The following is a 20,000-nucleotide window of genomic DNA, read 5'->3' as shown; positions in this document are numbered from 1 at the left end:
GTGTGTGTGTGTGTGTGTGTGTGTGTGTGTGTGTGTGTGTGTGTGTGTGTGTGTGTGTGTGTGTGTGTGAAGTTTTTCTTGGAGATAAACTAAGGTTTAACACAGATTCAGTTTCTGCTATGGGACAGACAGACAGACAGACAGACAGACAGACAGACAGACAGACAGACAGACAGACAGACAGACAGATAGATAGATAGATAGATAGATAGATAGATAGATAGATAGATAGATAGATAGATAGATAGATAGATAGATTAAAATAAGAGCTGATCTGCTTTATGGTTAGCAGAGTGAAGAGTAAAACAGAAGAACCTGTAGTGAATGAAACTAGCTGAGCAAGAAATACTTAGAATTAGTTGAAAGAGTATTTCAAAAGAAATGTCTTGTTTAAGAGTAAAAAGTGATTCCTGGAAAAAAATTATTCTTGTTAGATAGACAGATAGATAGACAGACATAGATAGATAGATAGATAGATAGATAGATAGATAGATAGATAGATAGATAGATAGATAGATAGATAGATAGATAGATAGATAGATAGATAGATAGATAGATAGATAGATAGATAGATAGATAGATACATACATAGATAGATAGATAGATAGATACATACATACATACATACATACATACATACATACATACAAAAGTTCATGCTCCAACATCCAAAGACATTCTGTACAAACAAGTGTTGCTAGAAAAGTCAGGTGTCCTGATAATATATTTTATGTCGGATGTGGAGATTTGTTGACTCTTTGCTTTTGAGGCTTTTTTAAACCAAACTTTGCTCGAGCTGATAAAGTAATGGCACCGCCTTGTATGATAGTGTAGGGGATTCCCGTAAGAGGAAACGTCAATCAGAACGTGTTAAAAACAGTTTTATGGAGCATGTGATTGCATTCTTCTCATATATTACATAAATGTATGTGTTCTTTCAACCAAAGTGTACAGAGTTTGACTCATCAAAATGATCTTATAAATAAACTTGACTTGATCTTATAGAAAGAGACCTTTCTTCATCTTCTTCTTCCTCTTATTATTATTCCATAAAATCTTCAGAGAGGGTTTTTCAATCCTTCTTTAATCTCACCATAGCCTTTAAGAAGAGCCTGGAAGACGCAATTCACTCCGACACTTCAGGACACTTCTGCCGCATCCTGGTTTCCCTGGCACAGGTTAGCCTTTAGCACATCCCACACATTTACATAAAGTTCAAGGATTTGAAATATTCTCGATGATTGATTGATGGATGAATTGATTGCGACATGTGTCTCCAGGGAGCCCGTGAAGAAGGTCCAGCTGACATGGGCAGAGTTTTGGAAGATTCCCAAGTGAGTTGGTCATCACAGATATTACAGACTTTCGTTAGTGCTGGAGTGTCTGTTGTTGGGTAGATTCTGTCCGGAAAACACCACAGATATGTGTTTTGAAACTGGCGGAGTTAATTTTGGTTCCAACTGACATCACGATCCTAAGTTTAGCTAAAAAAGGGAAGCAAGCTAAAGTTAAGGCTTCCTGAAATGCAGCGCTTAATAGAACATGAACGTCACTGCGCATGAAATTTTCTCCTGGATCTTTCTGCATGATGCTAAAAGGCTTTAAATAGATATTTATTTATTTATTACTAGCGTTGTGAGACCTTGTGAGAAAATGGGCTGGTGCCAGACTGACCAAATTCCTTTCATGCTTCAGGCTTTGGCAGATGCGTGCAATGCCGACTCTGATGAGATGATTGATAAGTTCATGAGCATCCTCTGCACAAGGAGTTTCCCACACCTGAGAAAAGGTAGCATTTTTTTCTCTCCAGAAAATAGCCCACATTCGATCAGACTTTTAGGAAGTAAGAAGTCTCCTGTGCTTATCGTGTGCAACTCTGAAGTTGAGTAACTTTCCCTGAATGAATAACAATGTCACTTTTGAAATTACTCTGTAGACGGCCCGGAAAGGGAATCATTTCGTGGGACTTTGGGTGGTAATATTACAACACCATGGTAAATTCCTCCGTCTTTTCTCCCCCCATAGTGTTCCAGGAATTTGTCAAGTGCTCCAACAAGGACATTGAACAGATCATTAAGAAGGAGATGTCTGGCGATGTTAAAAATGTCATGTGTGCTATCGGTAAGAATTGTTTGAACTGTTATACTGAGTCAGCAGCAGTTTTATTCTTCAGCTAAGGCAAGATTTCTAAAACATTGATGTTTTTCTTTGTTTCAGTGCAGAGCGTGAAGAACCAGCAGTCCTACATTGCAGACCGACTGTACAGAGCCATGAAGGTACCACCAGGGTCACTATAATAACATCAGACCTCTGTCAAGGCCAAATGAAATATAATCTTAGTATAAATCAGGGAGTTCCAGTTCAGTTTACAGAGAGCTACATTAATTGCTTCCCAAAATACAAGTACAATTTCCTGAAACCAGAGGTTGTCCAATGTGTCCAATTGTCTACCACTTTAAATGAGGAATTTGTCCAGCAGGGCTTTGCGAAAGAGACACTCTAGATATATTAGGATGTCTGTCATTGGGTGTTTTAAATAGACATAAACTGAGCTTGTTACACATAGTTAAATCCCTTCCCAATTTATTAACAGACAATTATGGACATAAGCAAATCCCCTTCCAATATTTAATGCCATAGCAAACACAAAAAAAAATCCTTTAAATCTGACACTTTCTATCCACTTTATTATGACTGAAATGCTCCAAACCATTACATTATAACCCAAATATTGAAACGTTCCCAATCTATTAAATTATAACCAAAACCTTCCCAATTTATTCTATTTGATCCAAACACGAAATGTTCCCAATCATTTGTATTATAACCAAAATTAAATGCTCCCAAACCAATTATATTATAACTCAAACACTAAAACGCTCCCAATTCATTACATTACAACCCAAACACCAAAATACTTCCAATGTATTATATTATAACCCAAACACTAAAATGCTCCCAATTCATTACATTACAACCCAAACGTTACATATTATAGCCTGAACACCAAAACACTCCCAATCCATTACAGCAAGACAATGGTACCAATTCATTACATTATCACCAAACATCAATGCTCACAATTCAGCATATCATAACCCAAACACCAAAATGCTCCCAATTCATTACATTATCACCAAACATCAATGTTTACAATACACAATTATACAATATATTATAACCCGAAACACCAAAACTCTCCCAATCCATTATATTATAACCAAACACCAAAATGCTCCCAATTCAGTATATCATAACCCAAACACCATAATGCTTCCAACTCATTACATTACAACCAAAACACCAAAATGCTTCCAATTTATTATATTATAACCAAACACCAAAATGCTCCCAATTCATTACATTACAACCCAAACACCAAAATGCTTCCAATTTATTACATTATAACCCAAACACCAAAATGCTTCAAACTCAGTATATTATATCCCAAACACCAAAACGCTCCCAATTAATTTTCCTAGTGCATTTTTTAAGGTGTGCAAAAAGTTTACTCATCCCGTTAGACTGCTATGCTAACACAAGTGATGCTTTATCGTATTTTTTGCTCACTTTCAAAATGTTACATAAAATGGTAAAACATTCGAATTGCAAAGCATTGTTTGCAATAATCATTACTAGTGAGGAGAGTGTGTTGAGAAGATGGAGGGAGTATTTTGAGCAGCTGATAAATGAGGAAAAGCGTAAGACAGGGTGGAGAGAGGAGTTGTGGTATTGTATGAGGAAGTCAGTGGTGTCAGAGAAGTTTGTGAGGGTGGTGCAGGACATGTATGAGGACAGTGTGACAGCAGTGAAGTGTGCAGTAGGAACGACAGACTGGTTCAAGGTGGAGGTGGGACTGCATCAAGGATCGGTTCTGAGCCCTTTCCTGTTTGCAGTGGTGATGGACAGGTTGATGGACTAGGTCAGACAGGAGTCTCCGTGGACTATGATGTTTTTGCGGATAATATTGTGGTGAGGATGGACAGGATTAAAAATGAGTTTATTAGAATGACTGCGCATGTAGGCTGTTCTGAAGACAAGATGAGGGAGATGTGATTGAGATGGTTTGGACATGTGCAGAGGAGGGACATGGGGTATATTGGTAGAAGAATGCTGAGGATAGTGCCGCCAAGAAGGAGGAAAAGAGGAAGGCCAAGGAGGAGGTTTAAGTATGTGGAGAGGGAAGACATGCAGGTAGCTGGTTTGAAAGAGGCGATATAAAGAACAGGTTGGTATGGAGAGCGATCATTGTTTGACCCAATAAGTTTGTGAATCCCTGCATTACATCATAAACAAAATCTTTCCCATGCATTCTGTTCTGTTGTAATCAAAACCCCCACCTTACTCGTTACCAGATAGCCAATACCATTTACACACATTACATCATATAGAGACAAAGCATTGTGAGTACCTGAAGCTAGGTTTTGTCACCTCATTTAGGCCCTATTTGCTGTTATACAAAACTCCACTCTTCTGGGCAGATGTCCCACTAGATTTTGTGGGGATTTGTTTAGATTCATTGAGCCACAAGGGTGTTTGTAAAGTCAGGTACTGATGTAGGTGAGGTGAGGAGGCCTGGGGTGCAGTTAATGTTCACATTCATTTCTCAATAGGGTTGGCGCTCTATAGCAGGAGATCTTCCACCCCAATCCATGTAAAACAGATATAGCTTTGTGCAGAGGGTTCGCATTGTCATACTGGAATTCCTAGTTCAAGTAAATGGGAAAAAATATCATGCTCCAGCATCCAAAGACATACAACAGTATACTTTTGTATTAGATAGTGGAAATGATAATAACCCAATATACAATACAGTGCAGAACATTACATTAAAACAGAAACTTATGCCACATCATCGGACGCATCCTATCACAGCAATCTGGCAACATCTCAGGACCCTGATTGGATATTATAAGTTGATTTGTATATTACATCTTATACAGAATTCAGATTTCAATCTGCCTCAAAGTACTCATGACAGGAGATCTCTTGATAGTGGCGAATTTGCCACCCGATGCACGGCACTGCAAAATTAATACACGCGCTCGCAGACGTTTTAGCTGGTACTGAATATTTTTACTCGCTCTTAGGGCTACACAGGATGTTCTATCTCTCACCACTAAAGGTCACGCTATGTGTGTCTGTGTGTGTGTGCTTTTTGGTATTAATACAACATGTTGTAAACAAGCCTTCGACCACAACGTGTTCTTTTCGATTCACATTAAAATCGACGTGTTTTTTTTCGGTGCAGGGCCTGGGCACTGACGACCGAGCCCTGATCCGGATCATGGTGTCGCGCTCCGAAATCGACCTCTTCAACATCCGGAAAGAGTTCAAGGACACCCACGATGCCTCGCTGCACGAGTTCATCCAGGTAGAAACCATGGTTGTAAGTGTCCCTGTTCTTTAGCATCGTCTCAGTGTACGTATGTATGTGTATGTGTATGAATGAAGAGGTTGTGTGCAAAACGTCCTGTTCTATACATGTGAACGTTGAACATCCTTTTTGGGGTTGAAGCGGGAGGAGGATGGGGGGTGGAGGGTGTGGAGAGCACAGCAGGTTTCTGTGGTGTGTGTGTTCAACTCAGCTGTTTAGGAATTTCCCCAGTGTGCTCAACTTCCTCAGCATGCACCAACGATTGGTGCAGCGCTACCGAGACAGGAAGTGTGCTCTAACAGGTCTATACCAGCTCCAGCGTCAAAACTCCCTTTGAAGATAAATAATAACTCATGGGTTTTTTTTTTAAACAGACAGAGGTTAAAGAGGTCAAAATAGCATCCGGACGAAGAGAGCCACAACTAATTAGATTCTCAGATGAGTAGGCGAGTGGATATCAGTGAGATCTTTAAAAGAAAAAGAAACACGACACACACAGAGATACGTGGTCAGTTGGCAGAGGGGCTGGTTGTGCAGAATGTTTTGTAGTTAGCAGTAGGAAATTTAAATGACATGCAGATTAAAGTCTAGCACTAATATAATGCAAGGAAGAGAAATCACAGTGCAGTTTGGATCTATCTTTTATAATCAAGGAATGTCTGTCTTTTTGTTAGAAACCCATACACTTTATAGACCAAGGTTTGTGGACACCTGGTATAAGATGGTGCTTCTTTTTAAACATCCCATTCCACATTGAGTCCACATTCACTTTCGTAATGACCTTAATTCTTCTGGGAAGATGGTCCACTAGATTATGTGGAGATTTGTGGAGATTCTTTCAGCCGCAATGGTGTTTGAAATGTCAGGTAGTGACAAAAATTGAGCCATTCCAGAAATGTTCAGTAGGGTCAGAGCTCTATAGCAGGAGATATTTTACCATATCCAACCCATGTAATGCATAGCTATATGGAGCTGGTTTTGTGCACAGGGGCATTATCATGCTGGAACAGGTTTGGGTCTCCTAGTTCAAATAAAGTGAAAATCCAAAGGTGTCCTATACAGTTGTGTGCCTCCAACTTTGTGGGAACAGTTTGAGGAAGAACCACATATGGCTGGAAAAGTCAGGTGTCCCAAAACTTTCAGCCACAAATATAGTCTGCATTGCACATTGTACATCTCCACTTAGAATACAGAGAACATAATTATATATGTTTTTCTAGCATCAAGCAACTCTCAATTAGTGATACTAATTGGGTTTTACAATTGTCTGGTTGACTGGAAATTAACCTTCCTTAACCTTCATAGACTTCACACATTTTCTTTTGTTCCCTTTCAGGAACTAAAGCTGCGTCAACAATATTTTGGAAACGCTTCTGCATTGTCCATGCTCTGAATCACGTGTGTAATCTGTCCAATGGGAAACGCAACGTCACCGGCGGGGTGACGTCACGACCAGGAAGCTATAAAATGCGCATGAAGTGAAGCCAGCACCAGCTTCTGTTTGTTCATAAAGCGCTCTATGTGTATGTATATATTGTGTGTTAAAATAGGAAAGCAACCAAAAAGACCAAGCACACTTTTCGGCTGTGTGTTCCTCCCTGCCCCTGCTATATTATGGTTCAGCCTGTGTGTGGCTTGTCTGAGAGCGGAGAATGCTAAGTCAGTTCTCGAGGGAGCCGACTGTGCTCATTGCGCTCGTTCCGGTGGGCACTCTCAGAGTGGTGCACTAGTTCCTGGGGTTCGCAAATGGACCTCGCTAGCACTTTCGAGATGGGCTTGTCCCTTTCTTCCTTCTCACAGGAAGTTCCTGAGGTTCACTTTCGGGGCCGTAACATACCAATATCGGGTCCTTCCATTCGGTCTTGCCCTCTCAACACCCGCATTTAAAAAGTGTGTGCGTACATTCTTACGGCTGCCTGGAGGATCAGAGAAGGAGAGTCACTCACTGTCAAACAGTTCCAGAGACTGCTGATGCTAATGGAAGCAGCGTCCAATGTGGTTCAACTTGGCCTCCTGCACATGAGACCCCTTCAGTGGTGGGTCAGGACGTAAGGATTCTTTCGGAGGGGCAATGTCAAGGCCCCGTGTTGGGATTTCCCGGTCGTCACTTATTGCTTATGACAGACGCGTCCCTCATGGGGTAGGGAGCGGTCATGAGTGGTTGCTTCACACAAGGTCACCAACACCTTGGTGGTCTCTTACATCAACCACTAGGGGGGTCTGCCCAATGGATAAACGAAGCAGCAGACTCCCTTTTAAGACAAGGGCCAAATGTAGCTCCACCCTCAAGTGGTGGAGCAGATCTGGGAGAGATTTGGCAGGGCACAGGTAGACCTGTTTGTGACTCAAGACCCTAGGGATGGATGTCTTGGCTCAGGCGTGGCCGAGGCTACGCCTGTATGCTTTTTCCCCTGTTGTGCTGCTTTCGGGAGAGAGTTCGCCAGGATGGAGTCTGTCTCCTACTGGTGGCACCGCGATGGCCGGCAGACCATGGTTTGTAGACCTGGTAGCCTTTCTCGAACACCCTCCCCGGGAGATTTTTCTTAGAAAGAATCTTCTATCTCAGGCAGGGGGTGCAATAATTCACCCCCGCCCAGAGTTGTGGAGGGTAGCTGTGGCCACTGAGCAGGCACAGATCAGAAAGTCTGGTCGCTCCACTGCGGTGGTAGAGATAATTCTCCAATCCAGAGCTCCCTCCACGAGGAGGTCGTATGCAGCTAGATGGTACCAGTTCAGTTTATGTTGCAATCAGCACCAATTGGATCCAGTTAACTGCCTGGTTGGTTCAGTGCTGTAATTCTTTCAGGAACAGTTCGTCAAAGGGTTGGCTCTATCCACCCTCAAAGTTTACGCATCCCCAATTTTGCCGTAACGTGCCCGCTTGGCGGGGCAATCATTGGGCAGAGACCCACTCTTGACACATTTTCTCTGCAGCACTCAGAGGCTGAGGCCCCTGGAGCAACCTACAGTGCCTGTGTGCGACTTAGCTGTCGTAATGAAGGCTTTATCTGAGCACCCCTTCTTAACTGGAGGATCCTCACAGTTAAGACTTTGTTTCTCCTGGCCATTTCCTCTCTCAATAGAGTAGGATATCTTTAGTCCCTTTCTGTGGCCCCCTCTTTTCTGGAGTTCACTCCAGGCATGGCCAGTGCCTTTCTATACAGTAGAATGGGTTACATTCCTAAGGTGCCCTCAGTCGTCCCACGACCTGTCAGGATCCAGGCATTCTATCCTCCTCCTTTTCAGGCCCCAGACCAGGAAAAGCTGAACCGGCTGTGCCCAGTGCGTGAGCCCGGACATTTACATCCACAAAACGAGTTCGTGGAGGAAGTCGGAACAACTGTTAATCTGCTACGGGTCTCTTATTAGGAGAGGCCTCCCTGCGAACAAGCAGATGCTTAGCAGGTGGATTATCGAAAGCTATTGCATCCTCCTACGAGTCCTCAGGTCACCCCGCTCCCTTCATGGTCAGAGCGCATTCGACCCGAAGTGGGGCCGCCTCTAAGTCTTCCAAGTTTTCAGGCCTTCGTCAGGTTTTATAACCTTGAAATCAGTGCCACTCATTGCTCCTCTATCCTTCAACCTAGCTGTGCCCTCACACACTAAGCAGGGACTGGTCAGTCTGGCAGCATTGAACTTTCATTCCCAAAGCCTTGTTGATGCAGCTCTTAAAAGTTCTTGAAAAGTAACGTCTCCAGGTTATGTACATAACCCTGGTTTCGTGAGGAAACGAAACGCTACGTCTCTGTGCCACACTGCCGACACCTGCAGCGCTTCCTTCTCCTTACAGAAGCTAGCAGAGGTTTCAGTCCATGCGTTTTTTTTTTGGCCTTCTGGTCAGGACGTCACCCCACCGGTGATGCCGTGCTTTTAATTAGACGGATTACACATGTGATTCAGCGCGTGGACAACGTGAAAGCGTTCTCAAAATGTTGTTGACGTGGCGTCTCGTTCCCTCAGGGAAACAGGGTTAAATGCATAACCTGGAGACGTTTTTTTTTATTTATTTATTTTTTTTATATAAAATTCCTTAAAAATCCACATGTACACAATATTTTCTTTTAGTCTAAAGATTTATTTGGTGATTTATTTCTTTACATTTAGTTTAGCTAAAAAAAATTAGTACATGAATATTTATCAAGTCAAGTCAAGTCACATTTATTTCTATAGCGCTTTTCACAAAAGACATTGTCTCAAAGCAGAAGTCAACAGTTAAGGTGAATGGTGTGCATTTATCCCTGATGAGCAGCCGTGATGACTGTGGCAAGGAAAAACTCCCTTAGATGTTATGAGGAAGAAACCTTGAGAGGAACCAGACTCAAAAGGGGAACCCATCCTCATTTGGGTGACATCAAGAGTGTGATCATAAATACAGATACAGAACACTGGAGAGTGATAACTAACATGAGCACTGGAATGTAAGATTATAAGTAATATTTTTTCTACAGTCTTATACAGTCATTATGGTTATAAAACAAGGAGCTACTAAGCAACTTATAAAATACCTCAACATTTGCGATCATCACAGATCCAACACCAGCTTCTCCATGCCAAAGCCTTGAAACACTCCAGGAGGTCCAATGTCAAAACTCTACACATGAAGTGGGGTCCAGCTGGCACTGGTACGTCTCTGGGTGGTACGGAAAGTTTTTTGAGTTCCGCATTTTTTTCTTTAAAGGTCCATAATCTTCATGAGGTGGGACGTGACTGGAGCTGGCCAAACCTCAGGATGCCCCCAGGAATGGGGAGAGAAAGAGAAGCATTGGAGAGAAATTTGCGTAGCTGCTGTTCATGATATTACCAGCACAAGTTGATAATGTGCATTTGATCAGATGTACTGGAGCACAAGGGTATGATATGTGACGTATGTTATGTGTAGGCTTTGCTAAAAAGATAAGTTTTTAATTTGCACTTAAACTGGGAGAGTGTGCCTGAACTCCGAACACTGTCAGGAAGACTATTCCAGAGTTTAGGAGCTAAATGTGGGAGTGATCTACCGCCTTTAGTGAACTTTGCTAATCTAGGAACTACTAGAAGTCCAGAGTTTTTGGGATCTTAAGGAGCGTGACGGATTGTAGTGTGTTAAAAGACTGGAAAGATACATGGGAGCCAAACCATTTAGTGCTTTATAAGTAAGAAGCAGTAGTTTGTAGTCGATTCGAAACTTTACAGGTAGCCAGTGTAGGGACGATACGATTGGGGTTATATGATCATATTTCCTCAACCTTGTGAGAACTCTGGCTGCCGCATTCTGAACTAACTTGAGCTTGTTTATTAAAGATGCAGGACATCCACCTAGTAATGCATTACAAAAGTCTATTCTGGAGGTCATGAACACATGGACGAGCTTCTCTGCATCGGATATAGATAACATATTTCTTAGCTTTATTTCAAATGAAATAAAATCTATGTTAAGAATTTTGAAAAACTAATTTTCTCCAGGGTGAGCTGAAAATGTTGTGGTACATTTCTTACTGAACATTCTGCAAAAGTATTGGGACACCTTATTTTCTCAAACTGTTACCCCAAATATGGAGGAAACAAAGATGGAGTCAAACAGTCATGTAATTTGAACTAGGAGACCGAAACCTGTTCCAACATGACACAGAGTTCACAAAGCCAGCTTCAAGAAGATCTGCTTTACATGGGTTGGATCTAGAAGATCTCCTGCTATAGAGCTAAAACCCTATAGAACACCTTTGGAATGAATGTGAACACTGACTGCACCCCAGGCCTCCTCACCTCACCTACATCAGTACCTGACTTCACTAACACCTTTGAGGCTGAATGAATCTCCACAAAACCTTATAGAACATCTTCCCAGAAGAGTGGAGTTATTATAAAAGCAAATGGGGACTAATACTAATACATATGGTAAGGTGTCTACAAAGTTTTGTCCATACAGTATGCATATGCATAAGAATTATGAACATGATATTAAAATAATAATTTTGTGTTTTTAAGGGAGACACGTCAGGAGATTACCGTAAAACCCTGCTAATCCTGTGTGGTGGTGAGGATTAGGAGTCTGAGCCGTGTGTCTGACTGGCAGACGCTATGCCGTGATCCCGTCCTCCGTCGCTGTCCTCTATCGCCATCCCCGCTGTGCTGCAATTGCCGTTGCTACAGTTATGCCAAAATCGATGATTTTTTGAAACTTCCTCGACTCCACCTCACTGTGGTCACTGTGTATCGTCAATCTTTTTTTTTTTTTTACCTTTTTCCCTTTGTATGATGATGGAGTTGAATTGTGATTACTTCATCCATAAGTGCTTTGGAGTAATGGTCGTTTCCAAGGTTTCAGTAACCTGAACAAAGAAATAAACACCATTGATCCTACTGTGTTTCAGGTTTAATTATTTTGTTTGATGAATATTAAATATTGGGATGGATGGACGGACGGACGAACGGACGGACGGACGGACGGACGGACGGACGGACGGACGGACAGACAGACAGACAGACAGACAGACAGACAGACAGACAGATACATAGATAGATAGATAGATAGATAGATAGATAGATAGATAGATAGATAGATAGATAGATAGATAGATAGAAAGATAGATAGATAGATAGATTAATGTATATCCAATCTTATTTGCATAGCACTTTTTAAAAATGTGACATTGTTCCAAAGTGGCTTTACACAAATAAACTGATTAAAAATATACATTATTAAGTTTATCCTTAATGAGTGAGTCAGACATGATAGTGATGAAGAAAAAAACTCCCTCAGACAGTATAAGGAAGAAACCCTGAGAGGAACCAGACTCAGAAGGGAATCCACCCTGATTTCAGAGACATTCAGATATTTATTCATTATAGTTCCATCATTTTTGAGGTTATCAACTGTTCGCTGATGGCCAGTGCAAAAGTTTTCATGGTAACTGTAGTTCAAAATCGTTGGTTGTATGAATAACATTCCAAATCCATCTTTATTTAAAATTTTATTTAACTCTTCTGAGTAACCACATAGATTATGCGGAGAACATGCTCAGCTGCAGGGAGTGGTCTTCAGTTGAAGAGGACGTCAAGATGAATCAGGCAGGTTCGGAAAAATGTAGAATACAGGATCAATGGAGAGAGTTAGAGAGAGAAGATGAGAGGGAAACAGGAAAGGAGACACGGTGCAGTATGATCATGGGGAAAGTAGGGACTTCAGCAAGACCAGTGATGACATTATAATGAAAAGGGAGAGCTAGAACGTATCAAAGCCATGAGGGAGCTCTGGGATGTAAACAACCAGCCACACCATTGCAACAACCGTAAGTTAACACGTTGGGGAAAAGTTCACCAAAACCCTCTAGAACCATAAATCGTACAGATCTGATACTTTACATAAGGCTACTTCTACACTAATCCGGAAAAATTTTATTTCGATTTTAATCCAAAAACACTCTGTGTCCACACTTTGGTTTTCTATCTATCTATCTATCTATCTATCTATCTATCTATCTATCTATCTATCTATCTATCTATTTATCTATTTATCTATTTATCTATCTATCTATCTATCTATCTATCTATCTATCTATCTATCATGTATACATATACTCAGGCGTGCTGTTGCTGCTGCATTAATGATTGTAAGTTTCTGTTAGAGTTTCTATCCAATCATATCCAGTCACATCGCATATTATAGTAAGAATAGTACTGTGAGCACTACAGGCTTTGTTTAACCATAAACTCTATGCTGCTTGAAACTGTTGCTGTAACAGCACTGGACACCACTGAAAGCCTAGGTGTAAAATGCACTGCCCACCACTGATATTATAAAAAACACATTAGTCAAGTCAAGTGAAGTCAAGAGGCTTTTATTGTCATTTTTTATCAAATCAAATCAAATTTTATTTGTCACATACACATACAAACAGGGTACGACATGCAGTGAAATGCTTTTTATGACAGTACAGCATGAGGGAATAGGATGGGGAGAAAAATAAAACAAAGAAAAAGAAGGCAGATAAATAAAGTATAAAAACTATATAAAATATAAGAATATATAAAGATATATATGAGATATATATGAGAGAAAAGATGTATAAACAGAAAATGCTTACATGCTTATGGCAGGAAGAAGTAAAACAGTACTTCTACTATACAAAGTGGAACACAGTAAAAACGAGACAACGTTCCGCCACACCCCCGTTGCTACACAAAACAACATAGAACTACAACACTCAAAAAATATGGAAATAAAGATGTTAGGATACAGACTTTACATAAGTTTGGTACAGTGAAGATATAAGGAAGTGCAAACATTACACCTAAAAACACAAAACTGAAAAGTCCAGATATCACACTGCAGGTATTGCATATGAAAATGTGCATTATGGAAATGAAAAAGATTGTAGTTCACAGTGATCCATCATCCAAGTGTGATATAACCTGTGTGATATAATCTTCAACTTTCCAAACATTTTCACCATGACTTCATTATAGTGAAAGGCTTTGTATTAGCAAAGACTTTGATGTAGTTACAGACAATATTTGACACTGTATTCACAAGTTATACACTGACATAATGATGTTTCTAATGAAAACCATGTGACAGATTATCGAACAATGATGATTCTCAACCACGAGTAACTTTCACAGAGTTATCATGCTGGATAATTCGAGATCTCTGCATTACCTATAGAGAGAGAAAAAAAAAAAACAAGAACAAAACAAAGCTGAATTTGCAGCAGGGAATTTCCTCGGGTCGAACCGTCTCCTTTTGCTTCCTCTCTGTCAGGTGCGAATGTAAATAGAGGTAGTGACTGAAGAGGATTGCTCTGATAATCTGAGCCATGAGCACAAACAGAGACAAATCCCTGCTGATAGGTAGACTGTGTGTGTGTGTGTGTGTGTGTGTGTGTGTGTGTGGGTGGGGTGTGTGTGTGTGTGTGTGTGTGTGTGTGTGTGTGTGTGTGTGTGTGTGTGTGTGTGTGTGTAAATGTGACTATGTCATTGTTAAATCCCTACTACATTACAGTAAAGTTAAAAGAGAGATCAACAGAAAAGCTAAAAAGTGACTAATGCTAGTCTGATGCTTGCTAGCATAGCATTTCAACAGTAGGATGGAAAATTCTAAATGACGCAGCTTGGAAACAGTTCCTTTCAAAGCAGTTATTAAAGAGCCAAGAACCAATTATTACAGCTAATCCACAAAACAAAAGTATGCACCCTTGACTTTTTACAGTCACAAAGCATGTGCTTGATAAAAATTCGGAGATTCACTCCGTAAAATGTGACTCCAGTAAAAGTAAAAATGCTCCCTTTAAACTTTTGCTTGAGTAAAAGTTACACAAGTATTTGCCTTTATATGTACTTAAGTATCCAAAGTACTATGATTTATTGCGGCTATAATGTTCCTATTATCATTTTTTTGTCACAAGACTCTTCAACTCAGTTTATGTGAAAAGACTCTAATGTGACTCGAAGCACCAATATTTTAATAGAATGAGATCAATGAGTCACTGATTGATTTTCATTTTGAGTTTTTCATGATGTTGTGGCAAGTTAGTGTCAGGAGGTTCATTTATTCCTCTTAAAATGTTCTGCTTTCTGTTGAACTGAGGCTGAACTGTATGTTGGTGATAATTAGATACGCCAAGCGGCAGTCAAAAAGAAGTTCAAAACAATGTGCGCTCAAACCTGATTGGCGGTTTGCTGTGTGTTTCACCAGTTTTTATCCGCTCATTTATAAAAAAAGGAACGACTGATTTCACAGAATGTAGTAAAATAGGGAAAAAGTAAGATATTTTACTTTGAAATGTAGTGAAGTAAAAGTAAAACAGATACGCAAAAAAAGCTACTTAAGTACAGTAACGAATTACATTTAATTTCTTTCTCTCCACCACTGCATATCTGGTTCTTGTCCAAACAGTTGCCACAAAGTCTAAAGCACACAATTCTATAAAATATCATTGTATGCTAAATTGTTACATTTTCCTTTCACTGAAAGTAAGAAGCCCAAACAAAGTTACGAAGCTCCTGCACACAAATCCATCTCCATGAAGACATGCTTGTTGATGTGAAAGTTGGAATGAAATAATTATATTACAAAGGTACTGCACAGTGCCTTGATCTCCTCAACTTCACTACTGGGACACCAAATTAACCCCAGACCTCTTCACATGACATCAGTTTCATATGCTCTTACAACCAAAATAATTCCAAATTTCCCACAGCCACCTAAAAAACCTAGTGGGAAGCATTCCCAGAAGAGTGGAGGTTACTTTTAAAACAAATGAGGAATTTTCTTCAATATGATCTTCAGCAATTACATAAGTGTGATAGCCAAGTGTGCACATATGTATAGTAATTAAAAAATGTAGTTGAACTTTATATAGGATAAACATTTGGTTGGGTTGAGAGGCAACATCTATCACAAAGCTAAAGGCAGACAACATTTAAATTGATAGCATTGGATAGACGCCATTGTCCAGAGCAACTTCTTATGCACTGAGCTACAAGTTCCACCAAAAGCTGTATTAGATTTCTGGGCTAAATTGATGTCCACAATAAAAAACACACTTTAAAATCTAGTGGAACATCTTCCCCAAAGAGTAGAGTTTTGGGGACTAAATGTAAAAACAGCACATACAAATTTAATGGTCAGATGTCCAAACTATATGTAGGTAAGTAGGTAGGTAGGTAGATATCTAATGTCTGTTCATTCTTACATAATGTCTACATTGTAATGTTAGAATTGTTTTCCTTCTATATACGATGTATGCACTTACAGCTGAAAAAAAGGCAGAGCAAGTTGTCTCTATAACTAAAGCTATTTACATTTTCACCTGACAGAGAGGAAGCGGAAGAAGAAGCTTTAACCTAAGGAAATTCCCTGCTGCAAAACACTAGAATTGTGCAGCAGGGAACTGTGCTAAATGTAATGCATGTATCCTAAATTATACACAGCAGTATAACACTGTCAAATGTTCCTGTGGTTGTACTGTAATGTCAACAGTGTAATGTCTGCATTGTAATATCAGTAGTGTAATGTCTAGGCTGTAAATTCAGTAGTTTAATGTCTGTACAGTAATGTCAGTCGTGTAAAATCTGTAGTGCAATGTATGTATTGTAGTGTCAGTGCTGTAATGTCGGTAGAATCAAGTCTGCATTGTAAATTTAGCAGTGTAATTGCAGTATGGTAATGTCAGTAGTGTAATTACAGTATGGTAATGTCAGTAGTGTAATGTCTGCATTAAATGTCAAAAGTGTAATTACAGTACTGTAATGTCAGTAGTGTTATTACAGTATGCTAATGTCAGTTGCATAATGTCTGCAATAAATGTCAAAAGTGTAATTACAGTACTGTAACGTCAGTAGTGTAATGTTTGCACTGCAATATCAGTATAGTAATGTCAGTAGTGTAATGTTGGTAGAGTAATGTCAAGTCAAGTCAAAAGTCAAGAAGCTTTTATTGTCATTTCAACCATTTATAGCTGACGCAGTACACAGTGAAATGAAACAACGTTCCTCCAGAACCCTAATGCTACATATAACAATAATCACAGAAACAGAAAACACAGGGCTAAGGACTAGTCAGTGTCCTCACCACATAAAGTGCAACCTGGTGCAAACAGAGCAAAGACAACACAAGACAGTGCAAGACAACACACAAAACACAAAATAGCTCCGCCAGTAAATCTGTAAGCATTTAAAATGTTTATGGTAACGAGGTGATGTAATGTGAGTGGTACTGAAGTCATGGGTGTGCGAAGTGAGTACGAGTGTGTGTTGAGTCCGGGTTCTAAAGATCAGTCACACAGTTGTTAATGTTAATACTGTATGGTTTTGTAGTGTAATGTCAATGTTTGCGCTGTAGCATCAGTTTTGAAATGTCTGCACTGCAATGTCAGTAGTGTAAAATCTGCACTGCAATGGCAGTACTGTGGTGTCAGTAATGTCAGTAGTGTAATGTCTGCACTGTAATGTCAGTAGTGTAGTGTCAGTAATGTCAGTAGTGTAAAATATTTACTGTGATGTCAGTAGTGTAATGTCAGTAGTGTCAGTAGTACAATGTCTGCACTGTAAAGTTAGTAGAGTAATTACAATACTGTAATGCCAGTTGTGTAATATCAGTACTGTAATGTCAGTAGTGTAATTACATTATGGTTCTATCAGTAGTGTAATATCTGCAATAAATGTCAGTAGCGTAAAATCTTCTCTGTAATGTCAGTAGTGTAAAACATTACTGAAAACATTACACTACTGACATTACTGTTAGTGTAAAACATTAGTGTAAAACATTACTGAAAACATTACACTACTGACATTACTGACACTACACTACTGACATTACAGTGCAGACATTACACTACTGACATTACTGACACCACAGTACTGCCATTGCAGTGCAGTGCAGTGTAATGTGTGTAGTGTTAAATCTTCACTGTAATGTCAGTAGTGTAATGTCAGTAATGTTAGTAGTATAAAATTAGCACTGTAATGTCAGTAGTGTAAAATCTTCACTGTAATGTCAGTAGTGTAATGTCAGTAATGTTAGTAGTATAAAATTAGCACTGTAATGTCAGTAGTGTAAAATCTTCACTGTAATGTCAGTATTGTAATGTCAGTAATGTTAGTAGTATAAAATTAGCACTGTAATGTCAGTAGTGTAAAATCTTCACTGTAATGTCAGTAGTGTAATGTCAGTAATGTTAGTAGTATAAAATTAGCACTTTAATATCAGTAGTGTAAAATCTTCATTGTAATGTCAGTAGTGTAATGTCAGTAATGTCAGTAGTATAAAATTAGCACTGTAATGTCAGTAGTGTAAAATCTTTACTGTAATGTCAGTAGTGTAAAATCTTCACTGTAATGTCAGTAGTGTAAAATCAGCCCTGTAATGTGTGTAGTGTAAAATTTTCACTGTAATGTCAGTAGTGTAATGTCAGTAATGTTAGTAGTATAAAATTAGCACTGTAATGTCAGTAGTGTAAAATCTTCACTGTAATGTCAGTAGTGTAATGTCAGTAATGTTAGTAGTATAAAATTAGCACTGTAATGTCAGTAGTGTAAAATCTTCACTGTAATGTCAGTAGTGTAATGTCAGTAATGTTAGTAGTATAAAATTAGCACTGTAATGTCAGTAGTGTAAAATCTTCACTGTAATGTCAGTAGTGTAAAATCTTCACTGTAATGTCAGTAGTGTAAAATCAGCCCTGTAATGTGTGTAGTGTAAAATCTTCACTGTAATGTCAGTAGTGTAATGTCAGTAATGTTAGTAGTATAAAATTAGCACTGTAATGTCAGTAGTGTAAAATCTTCACTGTAATGTCAGTAGTGTAATGTCAGAAATGTCAGTACTGTAAAATCTTTACTGTGATGCCAGTAGTGTCAGTAATGTAATGTCTGTCCTGTAATGTCAGTAGTGGAAAGTTATTGTGAAATCTTTTTATTTTTGTAACATTGGCAGTTTGCTAGAATGGCTGATAATGCAGGAAAGTAATATGTCAGAAATGTCAGTACTGCAAAGTTTACATATGTCCTGTAATAATACAGATTAATAATACAACAATCTGCACTGTAATGTCAGTGTAGGAATCAGTATAAAAGTAATGCATATTGAAATTGCAATATTAATGACATAATGTCTATACTATAATGTCAATACTGTACTTTCTGTACATGGCTATATATATTAGATCCAATACACTGGCATTAATACATGCATACATTAATACACAACCACCTTTAAGTACAATTTTGTTGCACAAGTAACTGCTGCTAAATCATTACCAAATGTACAGTGTTCTTTTTTTAGACAGACAATCTCATGTGCACTGGGTCTGTCTATATATGTTGTTTTATGTAGCACCTTAGTCCTGGAGGAACGTTGTTTCATCTCAGTGTGTATTGGTTAAAATGACAATAAAGCCACTTGACATGACAGTACACCAGATAAAAGACGTTTACAGATCACACACTCGCCTGTTCGAGTACATCTTTATAGCTTCGATATCTGTCTCATTGAACACACAGAGGAACATTAATATTGTCTGTATAAGAGCTAAGAAATCAAATTTTATTGTACAAGAGACTTTAATGATCAGAATTCTGAGGCACAATCTCGTCTCGGATTTGGTATCAAAGAGGCCTTTCACATATGCATCTGGGTTATGTGCATGTATGCTCGAGTGCACTTTATCGTGCGTGTGTGTGTGTGTGTGTGTGCATGCTGTTGTCAGGCCATCTTTGAGTTAAAAGAGGAAAGAAGAAAAAAAAAACTTGTAAGCCTAGGAAATCCCCTGCACTGAGCCAACATCCCAGACAGCATTGATTATGCAGAAAGAGGCAACAGCAGAAGAGCAGCAACGAGAACAATGTGCGATTAGAGTGAAAAAACAAATAAACCGTCAGGATAGTGTTTTTAGAATGACCTAAAAGTCTGCAAGCAAGCACGCAACACACACACACACCCACACAGAAAGAAATATAGAAAATGGTGTGCAACAGTAATATATATATAAATATATGTGTGGGTGTGTGTGTTTAAACCTGTCATTTAATCTTTTGTGGTTTTTGAGAGACACATGCATGCTCCTTTTCTAATTTTCTATGCAACAAACTCGGTTATATAACTACATGAAGATAATTTTTTTGTTGACAAATTTATGAATGTCCA

At 39.2% G+C, this 20,000-nt stretch overlaps 1 protein-coding gene and 1 long non-coding RNA gene across 3 annotated transcripts in view; one reads left to right on the top strand and one right to left on the bottom strand.

The window, feature by feature from the left end:
• anxa6 (annexin A6) overlaps positions 1–11,716 on the top strand; it is a 36,059-nt gene extending 24,343 nt beyond the window's left edge. The window contains exons 19-25 of one of the 2 annotated variants that reach the window (XM_083547069.1): positions 1,099–1,178; positions 1,281–1,334; positions 1,696–1,789; positions 2,026–2,121; positions 2,218–2,276; positions 5,252–5,389; positions 11,342–11,716. In XM_083547069.1, coding sequence (XP_083403195.1) covers positions 1,099–1,178; positions 1,281–1,334; positions 1,696–1,789; positions 2,026–2,121; positions 2,218–2,276; positions 5,252–5,389; positions 11,342–11,401 — 581 coding nt within the window. In that variant the 3' untranslated portion in view covers positions 11,402–11,716. The remainder of the gene's footprint in view (positions 1–1,098; positions 1,179–1,280; positions 1,335–1,695; positions 1,790–2,025; positions 2,122–2,217; positions 2,277–5,251; positions 5,390–11,341) is intronic. The other variant, XM_083547070.1, reaches the window with a different exon arrangement.
• Positions 1–20,000, bottom strand: part of LOC310729191 — a 49,311-nt gene that overhangs the window by 26,546 nt on the left and 2,765 nt on the right. Inside the window, exon 2 of the long non-coding RNA XR_014534487.1 lies at positions 13,682–14,015. This is a non-coding gene — a long non-coding RNA (uncharacterized lncRNA). The remainder of the gene's footprint in view (positions 1–13,681; positions 14,016–20,000) is intronic.

This window comes from Silurus aristotelis (assembly GCF_946808225.1).
Source record: "Silurus aristotelis genome assembly, chromosome: 7".
Taxonomy (NCBI): Eukaryota; Metazoa; Chordata; class Actinopteri; order Siluriformes; family Siluridae; genus Silurus; species Silurus aristotelis.
Note: the sequence above shows the minus strand (reverse complement) of the source record. Positions and strands in the feature narration are given on the sequence as shown.